This window comes from Schistocerca americana, chromosome 8 (assembly GCF_021461395.2).
Source record: "Schistocerca americana isolate TAMUIC-IGC-003095 chromosome 8, iqSchAmer2.1, whole genome shotgun sequence".
Classification (NCBI taxonomy): Eukaryota; Metazoa; Arthropoda; class Insecta; order Orthoptera; family Acrididae; genus Schistocerca; species Schistocerca americana.
In genome coordinates, this window is record NC_060126.1 from 39,669,500 (window position 1) to 39,696,007 (window position 26,508).

Below are 26,508 nucleotides of genomic sequence, written 5' to 3' on the forward strand. Positions count from 1 at the left end.
ATGTGGATGCTCAGTGACCTTTGTCTGGACCCCTGGTCACATTGGGATCCCAGGGAAAGAACTCGTTGATACTCTGTCAAAACTGGCTACCAGTAATACGATTCTTTATTTCAGTATTCTGGAAACAGACCTCCAATCAGTATTACACTGTTTAGGAATCTGGAATAGGGAATGGCTCACTTCGACTTGTTAAAAGTAGCTACAGATGATAAAGGAGACTACAAATTTATGGAGGTCCTCCATGCGGGCCTCTCGCAAGAACTCTACTGTCCTTTGTCGGCTCCACATCACCTGTACTTGGCTGAGTGGTAGTCATCTCCTCCATTGGGAGGACCAACGCCACTGGCATTGTGGTTCCTGTTTGGGAGAGGTTGATATTTTGGTAAACTGTCACAACTGAGCCACCCTGTGGCTACTCCTGGTGTTAGGAGACAGTGCCTCAGTGGCTGGTATTGTTTTACATTTTATTTGTGGAAGGGGCTTTTATCACGGTCTTTAAGAGAAGGCCACTCAACCTTGTTAGCCCATTGAGGAGTTGGGAGAATACTCTGTTGTCTCCTCGGCCCAGACTGGGCTACAGCTGTCCGCCCTCACCCTACCTGCTCTTTTTGCTCTTCATCCCCCTCTTGCATGGTCTGTTCAGCCTGTTCATCTTTTGTCTGTCTGTGCTTCTGTTGCCCTTGTCTTTCCTAGGCAGTTTCTGAGTGGAGTACCTTTGGTAAGTGGTGAGGTGGTTAGGGATGTGTGTCCCCTCATTGCACTCTGCGTTCAGGGGCTTATGACTGCTTCCTAGAGGGGCATCTCGACTGCCTTTCTTCCTATGTCACCTTTTCTTCATGTTTGTCCTTTATCTAGTCTTAGTTGAGTTGTGATAGACCTCGAGGTTTTCCCCCCCTGCGGGTTCGGGGGTAAGAATAGGCCCGCGGTATTCCTGCCTGTCGTAAGAGGCGACTAAAAGGAGTCTCAACTGTTTCGGCCTTTAATGTGATGGTCCCCTAAGGGGTTTGACCACTCTGTTTCTAAATTTTTTCCGTTAGTGCGTACCATTTGGGGGAGGACACCTTACGTGGTGCATCTAGAAATCCATCTTGCCCTAAGATCTGGCACACCTGATGTTTCATGGAGTTGGACTTACATCGAGCTTCCGGCCACATCCACTGCAGTGTGTTCCGGGTGGCATACATTCCCTCCAATGTACATGGATATTTCGACACCCGACATCCAGCATGGTAGCCAGTCCGTTGTGGTGGGGTCGTCATGTACCCTCTTGGTGGTAGCCCCCTAACTACACAGGGATCGCACTGCTGATGCCTGAGCTGCTACCTCTCCACGTATGCCGAGGAGTAGATACCTATCCCTCTGGGGCATCGGGACTCCCAGCAAAGGCCATCCTGCCAGGTGGTCTTTGCTGTGGCTGGCTGGCGCCCGTGGGCAGAGCCCCTGGTCGGAGTGGGTGGCACCAGGGCGGATGACCCGCAATGAAGCGTGGTACATCATCTCTCGCTGGAGGGCCTCCGCTAGCAGTCTCTAATCGATCAAGGTCTAACCTCAACGGCAAGCAATTCAATCCAAGATCATTTCCCTCCCTGGCCACTCCATGGGAGGAACGCATGGCTAAAGACAGCAGTGGAGATTATTCACCCCGGTACCTTGTCTGTACGCAGGTCAATGGTGAATCTTTTATGCAAACTAAGCCTCAGCTTTTTGTGGAGCATTTAGAGGACAAGTTCGGGGAGGTGGAGGGCTTGTCTAAAATGCACTCTGGGTCGGTTCTCATCAAAACAGCATCCTCTGCCCAGTCACGGAGATTGCTCACTTGTGACAAGTTGGGGGATCTTTCCGTCACCATCACTCCCCATAAAAGTTTAAACATGGTCCACAGGGATCTTCTTCTGCATTCCGACGATGAACTACGCGCCAACCTAGAACGACGAGGTGTTCACTTCGTCCGGCGCGTCCATCGGGGTCCGAGAGATAATCAGGTAACCACCGGTGCCTTCATCTTGGCCTTTGAGGGTGATGTTTTACCCGAAAAGGTTAAGGTGATGGTTTACCGTTGTGATGTGAAGCCATATATCCCTCCTCCGATGCGGTGTTTTAAATGCTGGAAGTTCGGGCACATGTCATCTCGCTGTACTTCTAGCATCACGTGTTGGGATTGTGGACGTCCTTCACATACTGATACTCCATATGCCCCGCCTCCTATCTGTGTTAACTGCGGAGAACACCATTCCCCCTGCTCGCCGGACTGTAGGATATTTCAGAAAGAAAGGAAGATAATGGAATATAAGACCTTGGACCCCCTGACCTACCCCGAGGCTAGACGGAAATACGAGCGGCTCCATCCTGTGGCAATGACGTCAACGTACGCCGCTGCTGCAACGACGGTTCTTCCATCTCCTGTGTCATCCCATACGGTTGGTTCTATGATTGGTCAGCATCCAAAAGCCCCCTTGATTGTGGGGGGCACTTCACACCCTGTTGCTCCTGCTCCATCTTCTCCAGGAGCAACACCCTCCCAACCATCGGGGACATCAGCTCCCCCTTCCCAGCCGGAGAAGCAGAAGACTTCTTCGGCTACTTTCGCCAGGAAGGGATCCCTTGGGGACCTCCCTTCGCAAGTTCCGACCAGTGGAAAAGCGGACGCCCGCAAGTGCTTGAAACACCCAGCAGTCCCTGGTCGTCGGGCCTCACGGTCGTCGTCTGTCCCTGAGACTGACCCAGTGAAGCCCATGAAGCCTGAACCACCGAAGGCACAGCGCGACAAGCAGAAAAAGAAGAAAGTCCCCAAGACCAACGATATTGCGGTGGCACCCATCCCACTGCTTCCTACAGGCTCTGCGTCTGAGGACGAGGTGGAGATTCTGGCGTCCGCTGAAGACCTCGATCTCGCCGGTCCCTCGGACGCAATGGATAGCATTTGCACGGGTGCTCCATCGGAGGCAGCAGGTGACCCAGCGGCGTAATCTGCCTTCCCAGTCCCGTCACGCCTTTCCCAGCCATGGCCAACACCATCCTCCAGTGGAACTGCAGCGTTTTCTTCCACCATCTAGCTGAGCTCCGCCAACTTATCGGCCTTCACCTTTTCTTCTGCATTCCTCTTCAGGAAACTTGGTTTCCAGCAATGCGAACCCCCGCCCTCCGTGGCTATCGGGGTTATTATAAGAACCGGGCAGCTTATGAAAGCGTGTCTGGTGGCGTCTGCCTCTATGTCCTTCACACTCTGCACAGCGAGTCTGTCCCTCTCCAAACACCTTTAGAGGCTGTCGTTGTTCGGGTGTGGACGCCACAGGCTGTTACCGTCTGCAGTCTTTACCTTCCACCGGATGGTGATGTCTCGCAGCATGTCCTGGCTGCACTGGTAGCCCAATTGCCGCCTCCTTTCTTGCTATTGGGCGACTTCAATGCCCATAACCCTCTGTGGGGTGGGTCAGTGGCAACAGGTCGAGGCGCCATCGTTGAGCATTTATTGTCGCAACTCGATCTCTCGCTGTTAAATGATGGTGCCTTCACACACTTCAGTGTGGCGCATGGCACATACTCCGCCATTGACCTTTCCATCTGTAGCCCTAGTCTCTTACCGTCTGTCCAATGGAGTGTGCATGACGACCTGTGTGGTAGTGACCACTTTCCGATCTTTCTGTCACTACCACAGCGTCACTCTTCTGGGCGCCCTAGCAGATGGGCTATGAATAAGGCTGACTGGGACTTGTTCTCCTCCACTGCCGCTATTGAGCCTCTCTCTACTGATGACATTGATGCGGTGGTTCAATCGGTCACCACCGGCATCGTTACTGCCGCCGAATCTGCCATTCCCCGTTCTTCTGGGTCTCCTCGGCGGAGGGCTGTGCCTTGGTGATCGCCTGAGATCGCTGAAGCGATTAAAGATCGCCGGCGGGTGCTCCAGCGTTACAAGCGACATCCCTCCATAGACCACCTTATCGCCTTCAAACGGCTGCGTGCGCAGGCCCGCCTCCTTATCCGCCAAGGCAAGAAGGAATGCTGGGAGCGGTATGTGTCCACCATTGGCCTCCATGTCACTCCATCGCAGGTCTGGGCCAAGATTCGGCGCGTCTTCGGCTATCGGACCCCTGCCAGCGTCCCTGCGCTCTCACTGAATGGAGCTGTTTGTACAGACTCCGACAAAATTGCCAACTGCTTGGCAAAGCATTTTGCTATGAGTTCCACTTCTGCGAATTACCCTCCGGCCTTCCGCTCCATTCGAGAGCGGATGGAGCGTCGGAGCCTTTCGTTTCGCACCCACCACTCAGAATCTTACAATGCTCCATTCAGTGAGTGGGAATTTCGCAGTGCCCTAGCCGCTTGCCCTGATACCGCTCCTGGGCCAGATGGCATCCACTGTCAGATGCTGAAACACCTTTCAGTGGACTGCCAGTGATGCCTCCTCGATCTTTACAACCGTCTTTGGGTCGAGGGGGAATTTCCGTCGCAATGGCGGGACAGCATTGTCATCCCCATTTTGAAACCTGGAAAGCACCCTCTGGAGGTGGACAGCTAACGTCCCATTAGCCTCACCAACGTTCTTTGCAAGTTGCTTGAACGGATGGTGAGCCGGCGCTTAAATTGGGTAATGGAGTCTCTGGGCCTTCTGACTCCGTCTCAGGGTGGGTTCCGTAAAGGCCGCTCCGCCACCGACAATCTGGTGAGCCTGGAGTCGGCCATCCGTACTGCCTTTGCCCGCCGTCAGCACCTGGTCGCTGTCTTTTTCGACATGCGGAAGGCGTATGATACGACATGGCGTCATCACATCCTTTCTTCACTTCATGGGTGGGGTCTTCGGGGTCCTCTGCCGATTTTTATCCGCAATTTTCTGTCGTATCGTACCTTCCGCGTGCAAGTTGCGGCCTCGTATAGTTCCTCCCACGTCCAGGAGACCGGTGTGCCACAGGGTTCTGTTTTAAGTGTCTGCCTGTTTTTAATAGCCATTAACGGGCTCGCTGCGGCCGTGGGAAATTCTGTCTCCGCTTCCCTGTATGCTGATGACTTCTGCCTTTACTACAGCTCTACTGGCATTGCAGCTGTTGAACGTCAGCTACAGGGCGCTATCCGCAAGGCGCAGTCTTGGGCTGTAGCTGATGGGTTCCAGTTTTCGGCAGCCAAGACCTGCGTTATGCATTTCTGCCGGCGACGCACTGTCCACCCGGAGCTGCAGCTTTCTCTTAATGGCGAACTTCTTTCAGTGGTGGAATCACGCGGGTTTTTGGGGGTGGTTTTCGATGCCCGGTTGACTTGGCTGCCTCATATCCGGCAGCTCAAACAGGCGTGTTGGCGGCATCTCAATGCTCTGCGTTGTTTGAGCCACACCCGCTGGGGCGCCGACCGAGCTACCCTGTTCCGGCTCTACCAAGCGTTAATCCAATCTCGTCTGGATTATGGGAGCCTGGCTTATGGCTCAGCATCCCCATCTGCGTTGCGGGTGCTGGACCCAATCCTCCATAGCGGGATACGCCTTGCCACTGGTGCTTTCCGCACCAGCCCTGTGGACAGCATACTAGTGGAGGCAGGTGTCCCTCCACTGCGGTTACGACGCCAACAATTACTGGCTGCTTATGCTGCCCATGTTTTTAACTTACCCGGGCATCCAAATTACCGTGTCCTGTTCCCGCAGTCCGTCGTCCATCTGCCAGACCGTCGGCCCCGGTCCGGTTGTCCGATCGCCGTACATGTCAAGGAGCTTCTCTCCGGGCTTGGGTTTTTCCCTGTTCCACCTCCTTTCCGGGCACCTCTGCCTACACCCCTGTGGTGTGTTCCTCGCCCTTGCATCCAGTTCGACTTGGCACGGGGCTCGAAGGACTCAGTCCCTCCAGAGGCCTTCCGCCGCCGCTTTTATTCCATCCTGGCCACGTATCAGGGCTCTGGAATTGTTTACACTGACGGTTCGATGGTTGCTGGTCGTGTCGGGTATGCGCTAACTCTAGGGGACCATTCCGAACAATGTTCCTTGCCGGATGGCTGCAGCGTTTACACTGCTGAGCTGGTTGCCATCTTTCGTGCCCTCAAGTATATCTGCTCCTGCTCAGGTGAGTCCTTCATTATCCGTAGCGATTCCCTGAGCGGTTTACGAGCTCTCGACCAGTGTTTTCCTCGTTCTCGTCTGGTGATGGCTATCCATGAGTCCCTGCATACTCTTGCGCGTTGTGGCCGTTCTGTGGTCTTTGTGTGGACCCCTGGTCACATCAGTATCCCGGGCAATGAACGTGTTGACCACTTGGCCAAACAGGCCACCAGTGAACCCACCCTGGACATTGGCCTCCTGGAGACTGATTTGCGGGCAGTCTTCCGCCGTGAAGTTCTCTCGCTTTGGAGCGCTGAATGGCGCAATCTGCCCACGCCCATCAAACTACGTCTAATCAAGGCGACGACGACTGTGTGGCGGTCGTCCATGAGGGTCTCCCGCAAGGAGTGTGTTGTCCTCTGCCGGCTGCGCATTGGGCACACTCGGCTTACGCACGGCCACTTATTGCGCCGTGAGGACGCCCCTCTATGTCGCTGCGGCTCCGTTTTATCTGTGGTCCATATTTTATTGGAGTGTCCGCTTTTAGCTGTGCTCAGGCAGACGTTCGCACTGCCTGGCACGCTCCCTGCCCTTTTAACGGATGACTCTGCTATGGCTGACTTAGTTTTACGTTTTATTCGGGCAGGGGTTTTTTATCATTTAATCTAAGTGTTTCTGTTTTATCTTATTGTTTTGTGTTGATTCTGGCCTTTGGCCTACGATTTTAAGCTGCGTCTTTTAATGTGTTCTCAGTGGTTGGCTTTTCCTTTTTTTATTTCTATGGTCGGCCAACCACCGTCACACTCTGTGTGATTTTAGTTCGTTTTGTCTGGTCTTTGTCTCAGTTTCTCTTGTTCTGTGTCGTCTGTGCTTTCTTCTGTTAATCTTTTTTATTCTCTGTGGGTGTTTTTAGTACTTGGAAAAAGGGACCGATGACCTTAGCAGTCTGGTCCCTTTAATCACACAAACCAACCAACCAACCTCGAGGTTTTCTTCCCTTGGGTTTTACGTAATAGGCTATCTCTGATCTACAATCATGTTGACCTGTCTGTTCAAGGAAAAGGGTTCTGATGTCCTAGTAGTTGGTCCTTTTAATCATACAACTAACCAACCCTCCATGTCCACCACTAGGCATGCTTTGGGAGGACTATTGGTGAAAGAGTGATTCATTGTAAAAGGGCTGATATTAGTATTTTGAGTGTACAGAATAAATATATGCGGCTAATATCTATTTTCTTTTGCCCATTGAAGAAGCTAGTAGTTCAAGAAGTGACACTGAGAGAAAGTATTAAGAATTACTGTAGAGTTGTTATGCTAATAGTGTCTAATAACTGAGTGTGTAAAATTCATATTGTGATTGGGTTTCTTGGTGCAGAATACCACAGTTAGTTTTGACAGCTGGCGATAAACTTTTTTTTTTTTTTAAATAAAGTACTGGCTAGTAAATTTCGAGTAAGTGATTCAACACTGGTGTTCTGTCCAGTAGTCCCCCAACAGTGTGCCACGTTACAAATCAGTTACAAAAATATTGAACGTCATCAAGGTTTTTATATATACACTCACTCACCAACCATTGGCAGGAGATCACTTACATAACAGATATTACAGTTTGCAAGCTTTCGGAGCCAGTGGTTGCTCCTTCTGACAGAAGGGTTGAAGGGAAAAATAGAGGGCTGATGAAAAAGAACTGATGAGGTTTAGGAAAAGGGGTAGAGTTTGGAAAAGTCACCCCGAACTCTGTCAGGGTAGACTTACCCCTCTAAATTTCTTTTCAAACCTTCATTCAGAAGGAGGAGCCACTAGCTTCAGTAGCTTGCAAACTGTAATACATTTTATATTTGTGTTCTTCTGCTCTTGCTTCGGGAGTAGATTTTATGTATATACGTGTATATATATATGTATAAAACTTTTAACTGCAGCTTTATTTCTTGCAGATATAAAGTACCAGATGCATCTTTGTCACGTTAATCTGAAACAAAATCACCAAGCAATAGGTGTTTTGCAGAGTATACCTGGTAAACAACGAAATGCAAAAATCAACATGGCTTTGGCGAAACTGTATCAGCAAGGAGGAATGGAGCGTTCTGCCATAACAGCTTACAAGGAAGTTCTTAGGGTAAGCATGTTAGTAGTAAGGAAGTAAGTGTGAATGGGTCCTTCTGTCACAATTCCATATTTGATTTATTGGTATGTTCAGCTCCCTCTAGCAATGCAACTATTACTTTAATATATCTGAATGATGTTTTTTTCCTTTGTTGTTGGATTTAAAAAAATCCACTAACAATCACTGTATCTTCCTCGATTTTTAAAAGCCATTTGGCACTGTGTCACATTGTCAGCTTATTGAGACTCAGTTATAAGGAATATCTTTTCAAAAATAAGATTGACAGTGTAGGAAAAGACAGATTGTTACTTACTGTAAAAAAGACACATTAAATTGCAGACAGCACAGTTAAAAGACACATAAATTAAGCTTCTGCCATGTGTGCGTGAGATGTGCTTGCTTGCATTTGTGAATGGTGTGTGTTTCTCTTTTACTGACGAAGGCTGTGGCCAAAAGCTTTATGTGCCTGCCTGAAACTTGGTGTGTCTTATTTACAGTAAGTATCAATCTGTCTTTTCTTACCTTGTTGATATTCCTACCTGGAGTTTCCATTATTCGATTCAAAAATAAGTGGCTGCACGATTCTGGTAGAACACAGTATGTTACTTCAAGTGGCAAATGTTTGAAAGTAATTGTTGTGGGTGAACTTAGGATATAATTTTATAGCAAGGACACAACACTTTCAGGAATAGTGATCTTCTTTCTTTAACATCTGAAAGATGACTCACAGCAACAACAACAGAAACTTCAAAGAGTAATAACATGGGAAACAAAATAAACTCATAAGAGCAAAGAAACTCACAACACAGAGCCAAGCACTACCATAGGAGAGGAGAGGAAACACAATTCTGATTTATTTACTTTAGCACTTCCACTCAAATCAGACTGTCGTCCACTGAACAACTATTAAATAAAAAAATATGAGGTCAAAACACATTAGTTATGAAGTCTTATCTTGGTACACCTTGCTTTAAATTTGTTTGATTTTAAAGGCTTTGTAAACATGTCACCTAGTTGATTTTCAGAACACACACATTCTACATTGATATCCCCATTTCCATAGAGTTCACGCAACAAAATAATGCCGTATTTCAATGTGCTTAGAACGTTTGTGGACCTCTGCATGTTTCACTAATTTAATGGCACTTGCATTGTCAATGAACAATACGGGCGTATTACTTTTTCCACTGAGCCCCGAAAGCAGTCTGTTGAGCCATACTAACTCCTTGGCTTCTTCACTTGCAGCAACGAACTCCGCTTCAGTGGTGGATAGTGCAACTGATTTCTGCAGTTGAAATGTCCACAATAGAGCCGTATCACCAATCATCGAAACAAAACCATTTGTGGATCATCTTGTTTTAGTGTTGCCAGCAAAGTCAGCATCAGCATAGGCAGAAAGTTTACCGCCAGATGAAGTATAGAAGAGACCTAAGTCTGAAGTGCCACAAAGATATTTGAAAATATGTTTTACAGCATTCCAATCAGAAGAAGTGGGTTTAGCCATAGATCGAGCAACTTTGAACCAGCATAAGCAAGATCTGGATGAGCAGAGCATGCCAGGTACATTAATGATTCCACAGCTGAACAATAAGTAATGTTGTTGTCAAGATTATTGCTATATTCACTATCTAATTGTTCATTATCACATGGAGTTTTAATGATTTTGAATCAGCCATGTTAAAACAATGTAGAATCTTCTCTGTGTATGCTCGCTGTGAAATAAACAAGCCAGACTCTCATTGCTCTATTTGCATACCTAAAAATGAGTCTAAGGATCCCACTGTTGTTTTGAATTCAGACCTTAACCTATCTAAAAATGAATTCTCCGCACTTTCAGTTATTCCTGCTGTAAGTCCCTCATTGACATAAATAACAATCAGCAATTTTCTGTTTTGATTTGTCGAATGTAAATTGTAAGAACCTGCTATTGAAATAATAAAGCCATTTTTTCATGAATGAATGAAACTTATTAGTCCAGCAACGGGTGATTGCTTAAGTCCATACAATGATTTCAAGTCGACAAACACAACCTCACCCTTCATAGAAACCTTCTGGTTGAACCATGTATATTTCTGTATCCAAGTCACCATATAAAAATGCAGTTCTAATGTCAAACTGAGCACGTTTCAAATTTTCTTAAGCTGCAATCACTATTATAGCATGAATAGAATCATAACGAGCAACTGGACTAAATGTTTCATCATAATCCAGTCTGGCACGTTGAAACATATTGCGCACAACCAAGCGAGCACGGTATCAGTCAGTCAGCTTTTTCTGGCTTATATTTTATATGAATTACCCATTTGTTATTGATAACATGTTTTCCTTTAGGCGGTTCTACCAAGTCCAAGGTATCATTTTCTTCAAACGCCTTCATTTCTTCTTTCATCACATAAACCATTCATTGGAATTACTACTTTCCATAGCTTCGTTGAAGTTTGTTGGTGCAATCTCTTCATGGATTGTTTTCGTCAGGTAAAATAATGCATGTGCTTCTTGAGAGTGGTGAGGCTGGTATCCTAATTCGTAGTCACTAAATTTTACTGGAGGACATATTTCACGAACTCGTGGATTTGGTAACTCATTCAAATATTCTTGGTCACTAGTTTCAATCTGATCAACAGTAGATTCACTTTTGTCTCCTGTTTCTTCAGGCACAGAATTAAATTCCAATTCAATCGAATTTCCAGTTGTACGTAGCTTTTCTGGTTGAAAATCAACATTGCGTGATTTCATCATACGATGTTTTGATGGAATCCACACTCTGGAACCATCTTTGCCATTCACATAGCCAATGAAATGACCAGGTATAGCCTTTTCATTGAACTTAGAATGAAATTTCTTTGGCAATTAAACATAGCATTTTGATCCAAAAATTCGTAGGTAGTAAAACTGTTAAACACTTTGCCAGTCCACAGTTTGAAAGGTGTTTTACCTTCAGCATTTGGCTTCCCACTACATTTGAGTAGAAAAATGCCTGTGTCACATGCATGAGCTCAAAACGAGTTAGGTGACTTGCTAGACTTTAAAATTGAGCTAGCTATTTCAACTATATGTCGATTTGCTTGTTCGGCAACATCATTTTGCTCAGTAGTGTCTGGACATATAAGATGAAACTCAACATCACAGTCTCGTAGAACAGCAGCTACCATGTTACAATTAAACTCTCCTCCACCACCAAACCGAAATACTTTTACCTTATGACCAGTAGCATCAGACTCCTTCAAAAATGTTTTCAAATTGTTAGCCACTTCAGATTTATTTCACATGAAATATATCCAAACGAAATGATAAAAATCATCTTCAAAAATCACATAGTAACAAGAACCATTTATTGAGTCAGTAGACATGGCTCCATTAATGTCTGCATTGATCAACTCACTGACAGTTTGTGAACGATCTCTGTGATGAATAAATGGTTTACAGTGGGATTTGCTAAGAACACATCCATCACAAAATGATGTGGTATCAGGGCACTTAACTGATATACGAAAACAAGAGAGCACATCTCGTACGTGATGTTTATCTTGATGACCAAGTCTCTCATGCCAACATTGTAGTTGTTCTTTTGAAGTTGCTAAGTTAATCATTACTTGTAAATCTGGAGGACAAACTCGCATGTTCGTAATATAAACTGAATCAACTAGTCTTCCTGTTGCGACTATTTCACTACATCGCAGAATGATAACACCTTTGCTATCATAAGTCGTATTATATCCATGTGTGTAGCTTGATGCACAGAGAAAGGTTGATATCTGAAATCGGGTACATACCAGACATTTTCAAGGACAGCAGGTGACCACCTTTTGTTTATGAATATTTCAATATGAATACTGCCAGTCCTATGTGCAAAAATAACTTCTTTGCCAATTGTCTGCACACATTGTGGAATCTGAAACTTTTCGAATGTAGCGAAATGCCATTTATTTGGTGAAATATGATGTGTTGTGCCAGAGGCCAAAATCCTAGAATCTGCATTATCAAAACTAACATGAGACAACAAGCTAGTGGCTAGAAATGTATTTGGTTTGTTGCTCACTTTTAAACTGGAATTCGAATTATTATTGTTGTTAGCTGTCACTCTTGCTTCTTCTGCAGATATGCACTTTGGCATTTTGCGATAATATGTCCAGCATTCTTGCAATACAGATTCATACGACTTTCTTTCTTCTTTGACTTACTCCCCTCTGTTGCAAATTGCTTCCGTTTTTGATGTTGCTCGTTTGATTTTGATTTTGCGTAGAAAGCACCAGCTGCCTGTGTAGCCAGTTAATTGTAATCGAACGCAAATTCTCAATTAAAAACTGTCGTCTGCTCAGGTTTAAGAACACAATACCAGGTCAACCTGTAAAAGTGATATTCAGATCCTAATGTTTTGAAAATACGATGGTGGAGCAGCGATAGGGGCAAAGTTGCATTTGGATTAATTTTGTTCAGTTCACTGCACAAGTCATGGAAAATGTTCACAAGTAGCAATGTATGTTCTGTTATAGACGTGATGTCATTTTTTGATGTTTCAAAGAAACAATCGAACAACATATATAGTTGCTGCAATGAAGATTGTTCATGTACTGACATAAGGGTATCCCAGATTTCTTTTGCGTCAGTCTTCTTTCGTACGTGAATAGCAAGTTCCTCATCAAGCGCCCTTCCAATGATACGAGCTGCCTGAGCATTGTCCCGTTGTCAGTGGTGATAGGCGTCGGACGGTTCTTCTCCTTCTGCTAATGACGGACACTGACGTGTACCCTCTATAATTGAATAAAGAGAATGTTCGATTAAACAAAGTAGAATCTGCCATTTCCATGTTTCCCACTGATCTTTACTTGACAGTTTGTGAATATTTGTATGACTAATATCATCACTCAAGTGAAGCACTGTGTCTGCCATTCCAAAAATTTTGGAGTCTCATGAATATCCTAGTAAATGGAAAAATAGTCTCACGAACAAATACTGTAATTCTCAGAGCCTGAAGTGTTCAAGCCTGGGCCCATAACCTGTTGTGGAGGGACTTAGGATATAATTTTATAGCAAGAACACAACACTTTAAGGAATAGTGATCTTCTTCCTTTAATATCTAAAAGATGACTCACAGCAACAACAGAAACTTCAAAGAGTGAAAACATGGAAAACAAAAGAAACTCTTAGGAGCAAAGAAATTCACAACACAGAACCAAGCACCATAGGAGAGGAGAGGAAAACAGTTCTGATTTATTTATTTTGACAGTAATGGCAGGTAAGCCCCCGGTCAAACATAGTACGACCACAAATCTTCTCAGTGTATGTGAATGATTTAACCAGAGCAAACTTAAATAGAGAAAACTAATAAATTATGAGACATATTTGCTGTCCAGTGTTTGCCTCCAGCAGGGAAAATATGTAATATTGTCAATGGTCACACATAAAAGTGATACACTTCCTAGTTTCCAGGAATAATAGATCCCTCCTTGGGGAGGGGAGAGGAATAGGTTGGGGAAAAGCTGGTCACTTGGACTCCTCCGCATTACAGATGGGTCCCTCTCATTCTGGATTCAGAATGGCCAGCCCTTTCTTTCACCTTCCTCAACCTATTCATCTTTCCTCTCCCTGAGGAAGGAGCTATTATTTCTGAAAGCTATGAAGTTTATCCCTGTTGTATGTGTGGCTATTTGCAGTATTATGCATTTTGCCTCCCTAAGGTAAGTACTGTCATTCTATTCTGTCTCATAATAGAAGGACTGTCAGATAGGATCAGTAGTACTCAGTTTGTTCACACATAATGCTGTTACCTCCAGGGGGCTTGCCACTCATTGGTGAGTTTGTGCTTAGCTACCATGGGACCCAGCTTTTTCACCGTTTTTTCCCTTCTGTGCTGCATGTCTCTTGCCATTATTTTTCCCCTCCCTTGAGGAACATGTCTGGGGCGTTATTGGGAATGTTCTGCATCCTGTCACTGATGTAAGAATAGTCTCACCTTTGTTTTTCGCTCCCTTTTCCTTTCCTTGTTTCCGTTTTTCTCTCATTCCTCTACTTCGGCGTTTGAGCTTCCTCTTTTTCTTTTTCCTCCTTGTGTGCTCCTGAAGGCTGGCTCACGCATCTGAAACGTAACAGGTGATTGGGTAGTGCGTAATTCCCAGCCCCGGGTCAACAGGTAGGGTTTGCACGTTTCCCCTGGTACAGGCCAGGCCCAGGGAGGGGTGATTGCCTGAGCTGCAGCCTTCCCAAATGCCGATTGGTCCACCTATCTGATGTTCGAGAGGTGTGACCTGAAGTGTGAACAATCACCTAAGGCAGGTGCGCCCCCTTGTGAAGGGAGCTTCCAGTTGGAAGGAGCGCACCATCAGAGATGCTGGCAGTCGTGGGGGATTTACTTGCAATGAGTCCATCATCTTCCCAATCGACATCTACAAAACATAAATGTAATGAGGCTAATGATTTGAAGACCCTTCCCGCTGTGCCATGGTTCCTCATGGTCTCACGTACTGAAGACGGTCAGTCCTTGGCCACAGTAAATCCATTTATTATTCAGAAAGGTGTCTATACAATTGCTGGCCCTGTGAAATCCTCCTCTCATTTACGGAATGGAACTTTGCCTTTGGAAACTGCTTCTGATTCTCAAGCACAACAACTGCTTGCTGCCTCACTTCTCCACGGCTACCCTGTTCGTGTCAAAGTCTATAGAACTTTGAATTCTCCCAGTGGTATAATTTACGCCAGGCTGCTCGATGGTCTCATTGAAGCTGAAATCCAATCTTACCTCTCTGATCAGGGTGTCATTGCCGTCCATCGTGTAATAAAAAAAAAGTAGATTCCTCCTTAGTGCCCACCCACACTCTTTTTTCCTCACCTTTGGTAGGGTGGTGCTGCCATCAAAGACCAAAGCAGGCTACCAAATCATCACAGTCCAGCCTTACATTCCGAACCTGATGCGCTGTTACCAGTGTCATTGTTTCAATCACACTAGAACGTCTTGTCAACACCCAGCTAAATGTGTAACCTGTGACGGGGATGCCACGAGGGTGACTGCACACTGCACATGAGCCGAATTTGAGGTCGCAAGTATGCTTGGCGATTGTTTTTCAGCGTTGGACTCCACAGACCGACCGCACAAGCGAGCCAATGCTTCTGTCGACCCCGTGGAGCAGGATCGTCCTGCTTCTGTGCCCTGTAGTAGCAACTCTACACCGGCTGTCACTCGGCGGCCGCTGAGTTGACACCCCTACATCTGCTCCTCCTCGTAACTGTCCTCCAATGGAACGTTCACAGCCTAAAGTCCCACAAAGAGGATTTACGGCTGCTTTTAGCATTGCAGCATCCCCTTGTACTCTGCCTTCAGGAAACAAAATTGCACCCTCACGAGCGCTTTGAGCTTTCACATTACTTACCGATTCGTTGTGACCTTCCTGCTGCGGTTGTCATTCCACCTCGTGGGGGCGTCATGTTCCTCATATGGGATGACCTTCATAGTCAACCCATCTCCCTGACTACCTGTCTTCAAGCTGTTGCAGTTCGCCTTTTCCTTCCCTGCCTGACTTTTTCCCTCTGTAACACTTATGTACCTCCGTCATTCGATGTCACCAGGGCAGACTTCCTTCAGCTTATTGACAGCTACCTCCCCTGTTATTGCTACTCGGTGACTTTAATGCGTATCATCAGCTTTGGGGTTCTTCAGGACCTGTCAGAGAGGTGCCCTCTTGGCTGAACTTCTTAACCAACTTAACCTCTTCTGCCTTAACATTGGTGCACCCACTTTCCTTTCCAACTCCTCACACACCTATTCCCATTTGGACCTATCCTTTTGCACTGCCCAGCTTGTCCACCCTCTTGAGTGGTCTGATCTTTCTGATGCCTACTTGCGTGACCATTTCCCGTGTGCTCTCCATCTGCTGACTCCCATCCCATCAGCATGCACTCCCAAATGGCAGCTTACTAAGGCTTATTGGCAGCTTTACTCCTTCGTGGTGACCTTCAAAGAACAAGATTTTCCCAGTTGTGATGACCAGGTGGACTATCTCACCAACGTTATCCTTACTGCTGCAGAACGTTCCGTTCCTTGCACTTCCTTATTACCACATCATGTTCCAGTCCCTTGGTGGACTGAGGCATGCCGCGATGCAATTCGTGGGTGGAGACATGCTCTCTGCATTTTTAACCACCACCCTATGCTGGAAAACTGCATTCATTATAAACAGATGCATGCAAAGTGTCATCTAGTTCTTCTGGATAGCAAAAGAGCTAGCTGGATTTCATTCACTTGTTCTTTTAACAGTTCCATACCTTCCTCTGTCATGTGGGCCAACTTCAGACGGCTCTCTGGAACCAAGATCCATTCCCCAATTTCTGGCCTGACAGTAACTGACGATGTCATCGTCGACTCTATTGCTATCTCCAACACCGTGGGCTGCCATTTTGTGGAAGTTTCGAGCTCTTCCCACTATCACCCTGCCTTCATCCATCAGAAACAAGTGGAGGAGGCTTGGGTGTACCCTTCTCTTCTCCGAATCGTGAGTACTACAATGCTGCCTTTACTATGAGGGAGCTAGATCATGCTCTCGGCTCATCCCGATCCTCTTCCCCAGGGCCAGACACCACCACATTCAGATGTTGCAGCACCTTTTTCTTGCGGGGAAGCACTTTCTGCTTAACACGTACACCCGCCTCTGGGCTGAGGGCACATTTCCTGGACACTGGTGTGAAGCCACTGACATGCCCATACCTAAGCCCAGTAAGGACAAAAACCTTCCTTCTAGCTACCGCCCCATCTCTCCTACCAGCCATGTTTGCAAGGTGATGGAACATGTGATTCATGCCCAGCTGGTATGGTGGTTCGAGTTGCCCCATTTACTGATGAATGCACAGTGTGGATTTCGAGTGTGGTGTTCTGTAGTTAACCATCTTATTACTTTGTCCACCCATGTCATGAATGATTTTCTACAGAAATCCCAGGCTGTGGCCGTGTTTTTCAATTTGGAGAAGGCCTACGTCACCTGCTAGAGAACTGGTATTGTCCATACTCTTTACACGTGGGGCTTCCGTGGGCACCTGCCCTGATTTCTTCAGGCATATTTACGAGACCGAGTTTTCAAGGTGCGTGTGGGTTCTGCCTTGTCATAAACCTTTATCCAGGAAAATGGTGTGCCTCAGGGTTCCGTACTGAGCATCGTCCTCTTTGCTATTGCCATTAACCCTCCTGTCTCCACCGGGAATCTCCGGCTCCCTTTTTGTTGATGATTTTGCCATTTATTGCAGTTCTCCATGGACCTGTCTCACTGAGCAGCGTCTTCAGCACTGTCTTGATCTTCTCTATTCCTGGAACATCGACAGTGGCTTTCGCTTTTCCACTGACAAAACTGTCTGTATGAATTCCTGGCGGCGCAAATGGTTTCTCCCACCATCTCTTCATTTTGGGCCTGTTGCCCTTCCATTCACTGACGCTACAAAATTCCTGAGACTCAGGCTCGATAGGAAACTCTCTTGGTTCTCCCAGGTATCTTACCTGGCAGCCCGCTGTACACGGTCCCTCAATGTCCTATGTGTCCTCAATGGTACTTCCTGGGGTGCCAATCGAACCACTCTACTCCGTTTGTACCGGTCCCTTGTCCGTTCGAAACTCGACTGTGGGTGCTTTGTTTATGCATTTGCACACACATCTCTCTTACACCATCTCAATACTATCCACAATCATGGCATCTGTTTGCCCACGTGCGCCTTTTGCATCAGCCTGGGTGAGAGTCTGTTTGCGGAAACTGCTGAACTACCACTGTCCTACTGCCGTGACTTTTCTGCTTAGCAAGAACGTACGCTGTTGGTCTGTCATGCGTGGCTGCCATCCCTATGCCTCCTTCTTTGATGATTTCTTTGATCATCAGTATGGGGCTCGTGCCTCTTCTCCGTTACATCCTGGAGTCCGCTTTCGGCACTTGCTACGGTGGCTTAACGTCACACTACCTACAACTTTCCCAGGGGGTGTGAACCCTTCACCACCTTGGTTTTGTGAAGTGGCCCGTGTTAACCTTGGCCTTCATTCAATTCCTAAGGACACTACTCCAGCCTCGGTCTATCGCCTTCAGTTTCACAACCTTTGCATGGAACTTCGCGATAGTACCTTTGTATACACTGATGACTCTCGGACTGACCGTGGGGTCAGGTGTGCCTTTGTCATTGGCACCCGTATCTTTCGATATCGGCTTCCGGCTTACTCCTCAGTATTTACAGCCAAGCTCTTCACCTTGTATCAGGCCGCGGAGTACATCCAGACACACAGCCTTTCCAATTGTGTCCTCTGCTCAGACTCACTCAGTGCCCTTCAAAGTCTATGTGCGCTGTACACTGCCCATCCCTTAGTGCAGCGGGTCCAGGAAAACTATCACTTTCTCACTCTTCGTGGAGCCAGTGTCATGTTTCTGTGGGTTCTTGGTCATGTCGGTCTGCCAGGAAACAAGGCTCCTGACACTGCTGCCAAAGCTGCAGTCCTCGTACCTCAGCGCGCAAGTTGCTATATTCCCTCCGATGATCTCTGCATTTCCGTCTGTCAGGAGGTGGTGTCCCTTTGACATCGCCACTGGTCCTCCCTTCATGGGAATAAGCTTCGGCTTATTAAACCTCTCCCAGTGCTTTGGACGACCTCCTCTCGGCCCTCCCGCCGGGAGGAGATCATTTTAACTCGGCTGCGTTTTGGGCACTGCCTTTTTGCCATCGTCATTTGCTAAGTGGAGCTCCCCACTACTTTGTACATATTGCGCCCAAATTTTAACTGTCAACCATTTATGTTCCAGCTTGGGTTTGCCGTGTGATTTATCAGCTGTTTTAGTGAATGATGCGTGGGCAGCTGACCGTGTTTTACTTTTTCTCCACTGAAGCAATATGGTGAAGGCCATTTAATTTCTAGCTTCGGACCTCCATTTCTGTATTTTTTAGCCCTTTTTCCACGTGCCTCTTTTAGCTAACTGCTGTTCTGTCCATTGGGACTGACATATTGTCGTTTAACTCCTCTCTGTGTCCATATTCTATAGTTTTGACTTGGGCGCGTATGAGCCCAGTTGATTTTTGCATCCCAAAGCAAAACAAAACAAAACAAACAAAATAATGCTGTTATATACAAGACACATTTAAGTGAGCCTACCTCTGTCGGGTGGACCTGGATTCAATTCCTGATATTGTCAGGGATTTTTATTTTGTTGGGAGGACTGGAATAGGCTGCATTCTGTCTCATAAGGCCGATTGAGGAGCTACTCGAATGAAAAGTAGTGACCCCGAGATCTGGGAAGGTGACATTGGCAGGGAGCGAGATGTGCTGTAAAGGTCACAAAAGGAGCGAATGAGGTTTGCATACATTAGAAATTGAGGTGCCCGTTTAATGTTAGGGCTATACCAGCTTCGTTCCGTCCCACTGTAGTTTCGTAAGCATGACAAGTCTGAGAATGGTTGCGCTGCAAATGCTTCCCACTCATCAACTCGTTCCCCCATACTGAAGCATGCAGGAGTGTGAGACTAGTCGTGACTCGGTACGGAAACTGAGCATACGACCATGCTGTTGTGAAGTAGCACTGACAGGGTTAAAATGACCGACTGTAGGGATGTGGTTTATGCAACTGCAGATATGCTCTATAAGAGGAAGAGTGGTGCATAGAAAAAGTTTGATGCTATAGTCTACACCTCAGTCAAAAAAGATTCAAAGTTCATCCATTGCTAATAAAATGGTTGTATTCTCATTTATTCCACCTCCACCATGGGAAGGCATACATACTCCGTCAAAGGAAAACTGGGCCTGAAACAATGTCACTATTGTATCCCTGCAACCAAAAAGCACACTATTTGTGTGTTTTCGGCAGGGAAACTTGCATTTATGGGCTAATAAAAATTGTGTAGGTTATGATTCACTTCTGTGACTTTGTAATTTTTTTAGTTAATTAACCACCATTTAGAGAATACACTTCGTCCTCATCTCCTGTTTTCATTTACTGTCATCGTAGGCCTGGTAATGTGTTCAATGTGTGTGTATGTCAGAGTAATTATTAAACATTCTCTGAATAGTGATCAAATATTAAAGTAAATTTACAGAAGTTTTTGAAACAGTTTTACACACTGTCTGTCTTGTTTGTGTGCTCTGAGTGCTCAGTGCCTGTACTACTACCCGAGTTGTTACATTTACCATGTAAATTCTTCACGTTCCACCAGGACTTTTATGACAGAGTTTCTGTGTCTAGGCAAAAGAGACGACTAAAGCTTTTAGATGGTGCTGGGCGATAGAGGTAGCTCTTCTATTGCACAGTTTCAAAATGAAGGTTTTGACAGGTACATTCTCGGATGTGCTGTAAAGGTCAGAAACAGAGTGAGTGAGGCCACCGCAGAGTCTAAATTGCGTCCCTGGTGACATAGGACAATAAACAGACAATGCCGATAATTCTCCAAGTCTGCACGATGTGGCAACATTGCAGGCTGTGAAAGTTCCTGAAGTTTTGCATTGCGCGCAAACTGTTATGCTATGTCTACACCCATGGTCTAACACTAAACAGTACATCATCTGAGTGCAACATTTCGTGTTCAAAACCATTCGGCATAAATTTTTATATTTCTTTTGTTTGAACAGAGAAGTGTTTAATGCAATGGTTGCACAGATACAATGTATTTAGCTTTCTGATACACCAATGATAACAGTTCCATCCAATAAAATCATTGCAAAAGATTTCATGGCAGAGTGTCTGCCTCTGAACACCACATGTCAGAGCTCTCTAGGACTCCACTTGCTGCTGCCTGGCCGTGTCTTCCATGCAGACACTGCAGTGCCTCGCACTTTGTCGAAAGCCGTCAGCTGCTACTCATCATTTTGGAGATTATAAAATGCTTTACTGTGGTTGAGTGATGCCCCACAGAAAAGTCTACAATTTGCAAATCACACCCAATAGCAATGAAGACAGACAACCTATTTTCATATGATGAGCACTGCATTACACTAAGATGTAAGACATGAATATGGCTCAAAATTAATTTTTTAGCTTGTCATGCTTTCTGACTACCTAACTACTTGTTTAATGTTATTTTTAATGCTTTATATGTCGTTTGTTTTCCTTTTGGAAGCGATTCTTCATGCAATTTTTTTGTCAAATTTGTATGTTTTTGTCAAGCCACAGTCAGTAACTGTGGTGAAATGAGTTTTACTGTCACAGTTTGATTTCTTATGGTAGATGTACACTCCTGGACATTGAAATAAGAACACCGTGTATTCATTGTCCCAGGAAGGGGAAACTTTATTGACACATTCCTGGGGTCAGATACATCACATGATCACACTGACAGAACCACAGGCACATAGACACAGGCAACAGAGCATGCACAATGTCGGCACTAGTACAGTGTATATCCACCTTTCGCAGCAATGCAGGCTGCTATTCTCCCATGGAGACGATCGTAGAGATGCTGGATGTAGTCCTGTGGAACGGCTTGCCATGCCGTTTCCACCTGGCGCCTCAGTTGGACCAGCGTTCGTGCTGGACGTGCAGACCGCGTGAGACGACGCTTGATCCAGTCCCAAACATGCTCAATGGGGGACAGATCCGGAGATCTTGCTGGCCAGGGTAGTTGACTTACACCTTCTAGAGCACGTTGGGTGGCACGGGATACATGCGGACGTGCATTGTCCTGTTGGAACAGCAAGTTCCCTTGCCGGTCTAGGAATGGTAGAACGATGGGTTTGATGACGGTTTGGATGTACCGTGCACTATTCAGTGTCCCCTCGACGATCACCAGTGGTGTACGGCCAGTGTAGGAGATCGCTCCCCACACCATGATGCCGGGTGTTGGCCCTGTGTGCCTCGGTCGTATGCAGTCGTGATTATGGCGCTCACCTGCACGGAGCCAAACACGCATACGACCATCAATGGCACCAAGGCAGAAGCGACTCTCATCGCTGAAGACGACACGTCTCCATTCGTCCCTCCATTCACGCCTGTCGCGACACCACTGGAGGCGGGCTGCACGATGTTGGGACGTGAGCGGAAGATGGCCTAACGGTGTGCGGGACCGTAGCCCAGCTTCATGGAGACGGTTGCGAATGGTCCTCGCCGATACCCCAGGAGCAACAGTGTCCCTAATTTGCTGGGAAGTGGCGGTGCGGTCCTCTACGGCACTGCGTAGGATCCTACGGTCTTGGCGTGCATTCGTGTGTCGCTGCGGTCCGGTCCCAGGTCGACGGGCACGTGCACCTTCCACCGACCACTGGCGACAACATGGATGTACTGTGGAGACCTCACGCCCCACGTGTTGAGAAATTCGGCGGTACGTCCACCCGGCCTCCCGCATGCCCACTATACGCCCTCGCTCAAAGTCCGTCAACTGCACATACGGTTCATGTCCACGCTGTCGCGGCATGCTACCAGTGTTAAAGACTGCGATGGAGCTCCGTATGCCACGGCAAACTGGCTGACACTGACGGCGGCGGTGCACAAATGCTGCGCAGCTAGCGCCATTCGACGGCCAACACCGCGGTTCCTGGTGTGTCCGCTGTGCCGTGCGTGTAATCATTGCTTGTACAGCCCTCTCGCAGTGTCCGGAGCAAGTATGGTGGGTCTGACACACCGGTGTCAATGTGTTCTTTTTTCCATTTCCAGGAGTGTATTTTGCAAAGAGTGTTCAAATACCTCGCAGTGTGTGCTCTATAGCAACACAGGCCCACTGCATATTATGAGAGCCATGTATGGATTCTTGTTGAACTTAATGCAGATTTATTGTGATATTTAAGTTATTCGATTAAATTCACATGAGTGAAATTGCCCATTTTTGAGGCTATCCAGAGTGAAAGTAAGCTGCTAACGTTGGTGTCTGCAAGTGTCTACAGGGGTGCCTAAGTGATTTTTCACAAATTTAGCAAAGAGGAACTATATTTACTTTGTAACCATTCCCTTCACGTATGGGTCCAACATGATGAACAGAACTCAAATTTGTATGGTTGACAGTGGAGATGTTTGTATAACTAAGAAGCTTGGAATTCACAAAGCAGACATCTGTGACCACTAATGCAGCTTATGTAGTCAGACTTGTGTGAAGACTTTATGTGTAAAGGCTTTCTTCAGATTTTGTTAAAGAACTTCTTCTAGCAACTTGCAGCTGTATTAAATAAAATGGAAAATAATAATCTAGAGTACACTTGTCTGTACCATGATTAGAACCGACAACTCGCATCACAAAACATGCATGGAATCACTGAGCTGATGCGACACTGCTGTGAGCAGGTTTCCTTCATTGTAATGTTAGCTGCTGAGCCTCATAATGCACTGTTAATGAAAGACTAGAGTAGTTGTTACTTATGTGAACTGCGGCATTCCTGGAGACCAAAAATGAAATTTTCTGTGTCTGTGTCTTCTTACATGAGATTATGTAACAAACCATTGAAATGGAACGGGAATTCAAAATTAATTTAATGGAATGATTCAGTATCACATGCGGAAGTAAGTGCACTAGCCCAGGGTCACTAAATATTTGCAAATGTGTTGCCAATTTTTAGCTACACTAGGGACACCTATGTAATGAGATGTTTATTATGTTCATGTTATACAAGTACTCTTAGGGTAGGCACGAACACATTCGGTTTGTATGCAGCGTTACTCCTCATCCTTTCTAACATCATGTATTCTGTTTAGCAAAACATCCATCATGTTTCAACAGGTGCCACATTATAAATTCATGTTTGCTTTTTAAGCACATTCTATCACTTGTCTGAAATATTTTTTTTCATGAAAAATATTTTCCATCATTTATTAATTTTCTTTGAATTTCCTTAATAAATGCAGTTTCAGAATGTGACCCATCCTTGCAGAAACTGTATATTCTATTAAATTTATCTTGAGGATCGCCTTTTATCCAGCCAAGTGATTTCTTCTTTATGCTCACCACTCATGATTATAGCATTTTGACATAGACACAAAGCTGACAATTAAGCAAATGCCTTTTTATAAAACAAACATGAAAAGTAGAATAACAACAGTATTATGAAAATAATAGATTGTTATAATATGAAGGAGACATTGAGTCATAGGCAGCCACTGTAAGAAGACTGCTTGCATTGTAGTTTTGGGCCAAAACACACACACACACACACACACACACACACACACATACTGAGGCATAACTGCACCTGATGGGAGCAGCAGTCTGGTGTGGGTGGTGGTGGGAAGGGGTAAGGAGGCAGCATGGGGGCAGGTGGGATAGTAGGGTGTGGTAGGGGATGGTGTAGTGCTTCTTGTGACAGAACACATGGATGTGATTGGGACTGGGTAGGACTGCTAGGCGCTGTCAGGAGGTTTGGGGAAAGGGAGAAAAGTAGCGAAAGGGAAGAGGACCAGTGGCTGTGTTGGTGGAGTAGAGGGTTGAGTAGTGCAGGAGTGGGAGCAGGGAAGGGGATAAGTAAATGGAGGACAGTGTTAGACACCAACCCCCTTCTTCTCCCAAACCACGTGATTACACCTAACAGCCCTACCATGTGCCTGCATGCTCCCACAAGCAGCACTACACCCTTCCCCACCCATACCCTGCTCTCTCCCCCCTCCCCAACCCTGCCTGCTTCTTACCCTCACCACCCACAGACTGCTTCTCCCACTGGATGCAGTGCTTACATCATGGCCACAGTGGCCAGAGCCAGTGGTCACTTCTGTATGAGGTGTGCGTGTGTGAATATGTGTGTGTATTTTCTACTCCAGAGGAAAGCCTTTTGGCCAAAAGCAAAAAGTACAGCAGTCTTTACGTTGAGCCTGTCTGTGGCTCATGTATACGGTAGTAGCAATATATACTTATCATAATATTTCAATGAAAATATTCAGTTTTTGAGATTTTAATGCAACTGAATAGATAAAAAATCTACTTGTCAAACATTCAGTTACTCAAGATAAAGTAACTAATGAATAATAACCCAATGAATATGTAAAACTACAACCAACTGATCCGACTGTTCGCATTTGGTTGCTCCCACAGACTGACTTTACCTCAAAGAATTAATGAATAATTCAACCATTATGCACAACTATAACCGAATGAGTTGATTCATTTCTAACAGTTTACTGAATCAATAGTTTTCTTTCAGTTGTTCCCATCATTGATGTTACATTCTAGTGTCATATCACCCCAAGGGAGAACTGTGGGTGCATCATGACATCAAAGATGAAGGCAGTATCCCCCCCACCCCCACTCCCCCTAAAAAAGTAGTTCAAAACAATGTTTCCCATGAAGAATGATATGGCCCGCAGTCCTTTGAGACAGTCAGGATGTGCAGCTGGTTGATTTCCTGACCTGTGGAGTGTCTTTGAAAGCTGCCAGTGCCAGTTACTGTGCCAAGCTGGTGCAGTTACAAAAGATGATTCAGGGGAAATAACCAGGATTGCCTTTGAAAGATATCATCTTGTTGAATGACAATGCCCACCTACATAAGGCCTCAGTTTATAAGTGATTTTGTCTGACATTTCATAGACTATATAGGATCACTATCCATGCAGCCCAAATCTCACTTCAAGTTATTATCTCTTCAGACCACTAAAAAGCGCATTGTCACCACTTCAGAATCCATGTCAATGTTCTGGATGCTGTTAGTGGCTGCTAGACTTGCACCTTGATTACTCTTGTGCCTATTTTATCAGTTTGCTTTTAAAAATAGAACAACTTTGGCAACCATTGAAAAGTAATATGTACCATTGTGTTAATAACTTCGTCTGCCACTTTGGTTTTGTGAATAAAAATTTTTTCATGGAGGACTTGCTACCTTACTTTTTCAACCATCCTTATAACTTTGCATCTATTTTTACTGGGTATCTAGCAGATCTGTGGTTGCTTGAAGTTCAGAATTATTACATCCTCATCAGCTTTTTTTATTATTATTATTATTTGATAAAATAAAGTCGACCAGTACTTACCTTCTGGATGTGAAAAACCACTGAGTGCCCAAGATGAAAAGGACCCACATGCTTTGAGGATAAGGGGAAACAGAGGTGAAGGGAAAGACAGTGGACAGTCTGGCCACTGGTAGGACAGCACATCTGCAGTAGTATGGAGTGGTATCTGCCCGGTATGCTGAATGTCTCACTAAGGAACTACCCTCCAAACCTAGTCTGCAGACAGATCTCCCTTGTTATATCCATGCAACCCTAATCCCCCAACAAACTCCACAAACCAACTGCAAAGCACCCCTACCCAGTATCCCCCCCCCCCCAGGGGATGCATGGTCCTTTCATGAGTATGTGTGCGTGGTGAGCACGGGGCCCTGAGCTATTGCAGCCTTCCTTCTTTCCCGGGCTGCATTTCCTTTCCCTTCCCCTCCTTTCCTGTCCTTGCTCCTTCCCCTCCACCCTCTCTTCTCCCTTTCTTGGTGTCCTTGTTTGTTTTGGCCCCACTATTCTCCTGGTTATATCCATATTTGTTGAGTAATTAC

General features: G+C 45.9%; 1 protein-coding gene across 1 annotated transcript in view; it reads left to right on the forward strand.

Moving 5' to 3' along the window:
* The window catches only part of LOC124544918 (anaphase-promoting complex subunit 7), a 168,347-nt gene that overhangs the window by 21,268 nt on the left and 120,571 nt on the right, over positions 1 to 26,508 (forward strand). The window contains exon 3 of the mRNA XM_047123658.1: positions 7,951 to 8,132. Within this exon, the coding sequence (XP_046979614.1) occupies positions 7,951 to 8,132 (182 nt within the window). The remainder of the gene's footprint in view (positions 1 to 7,950; positions 8,133 to 26,508) is intronic.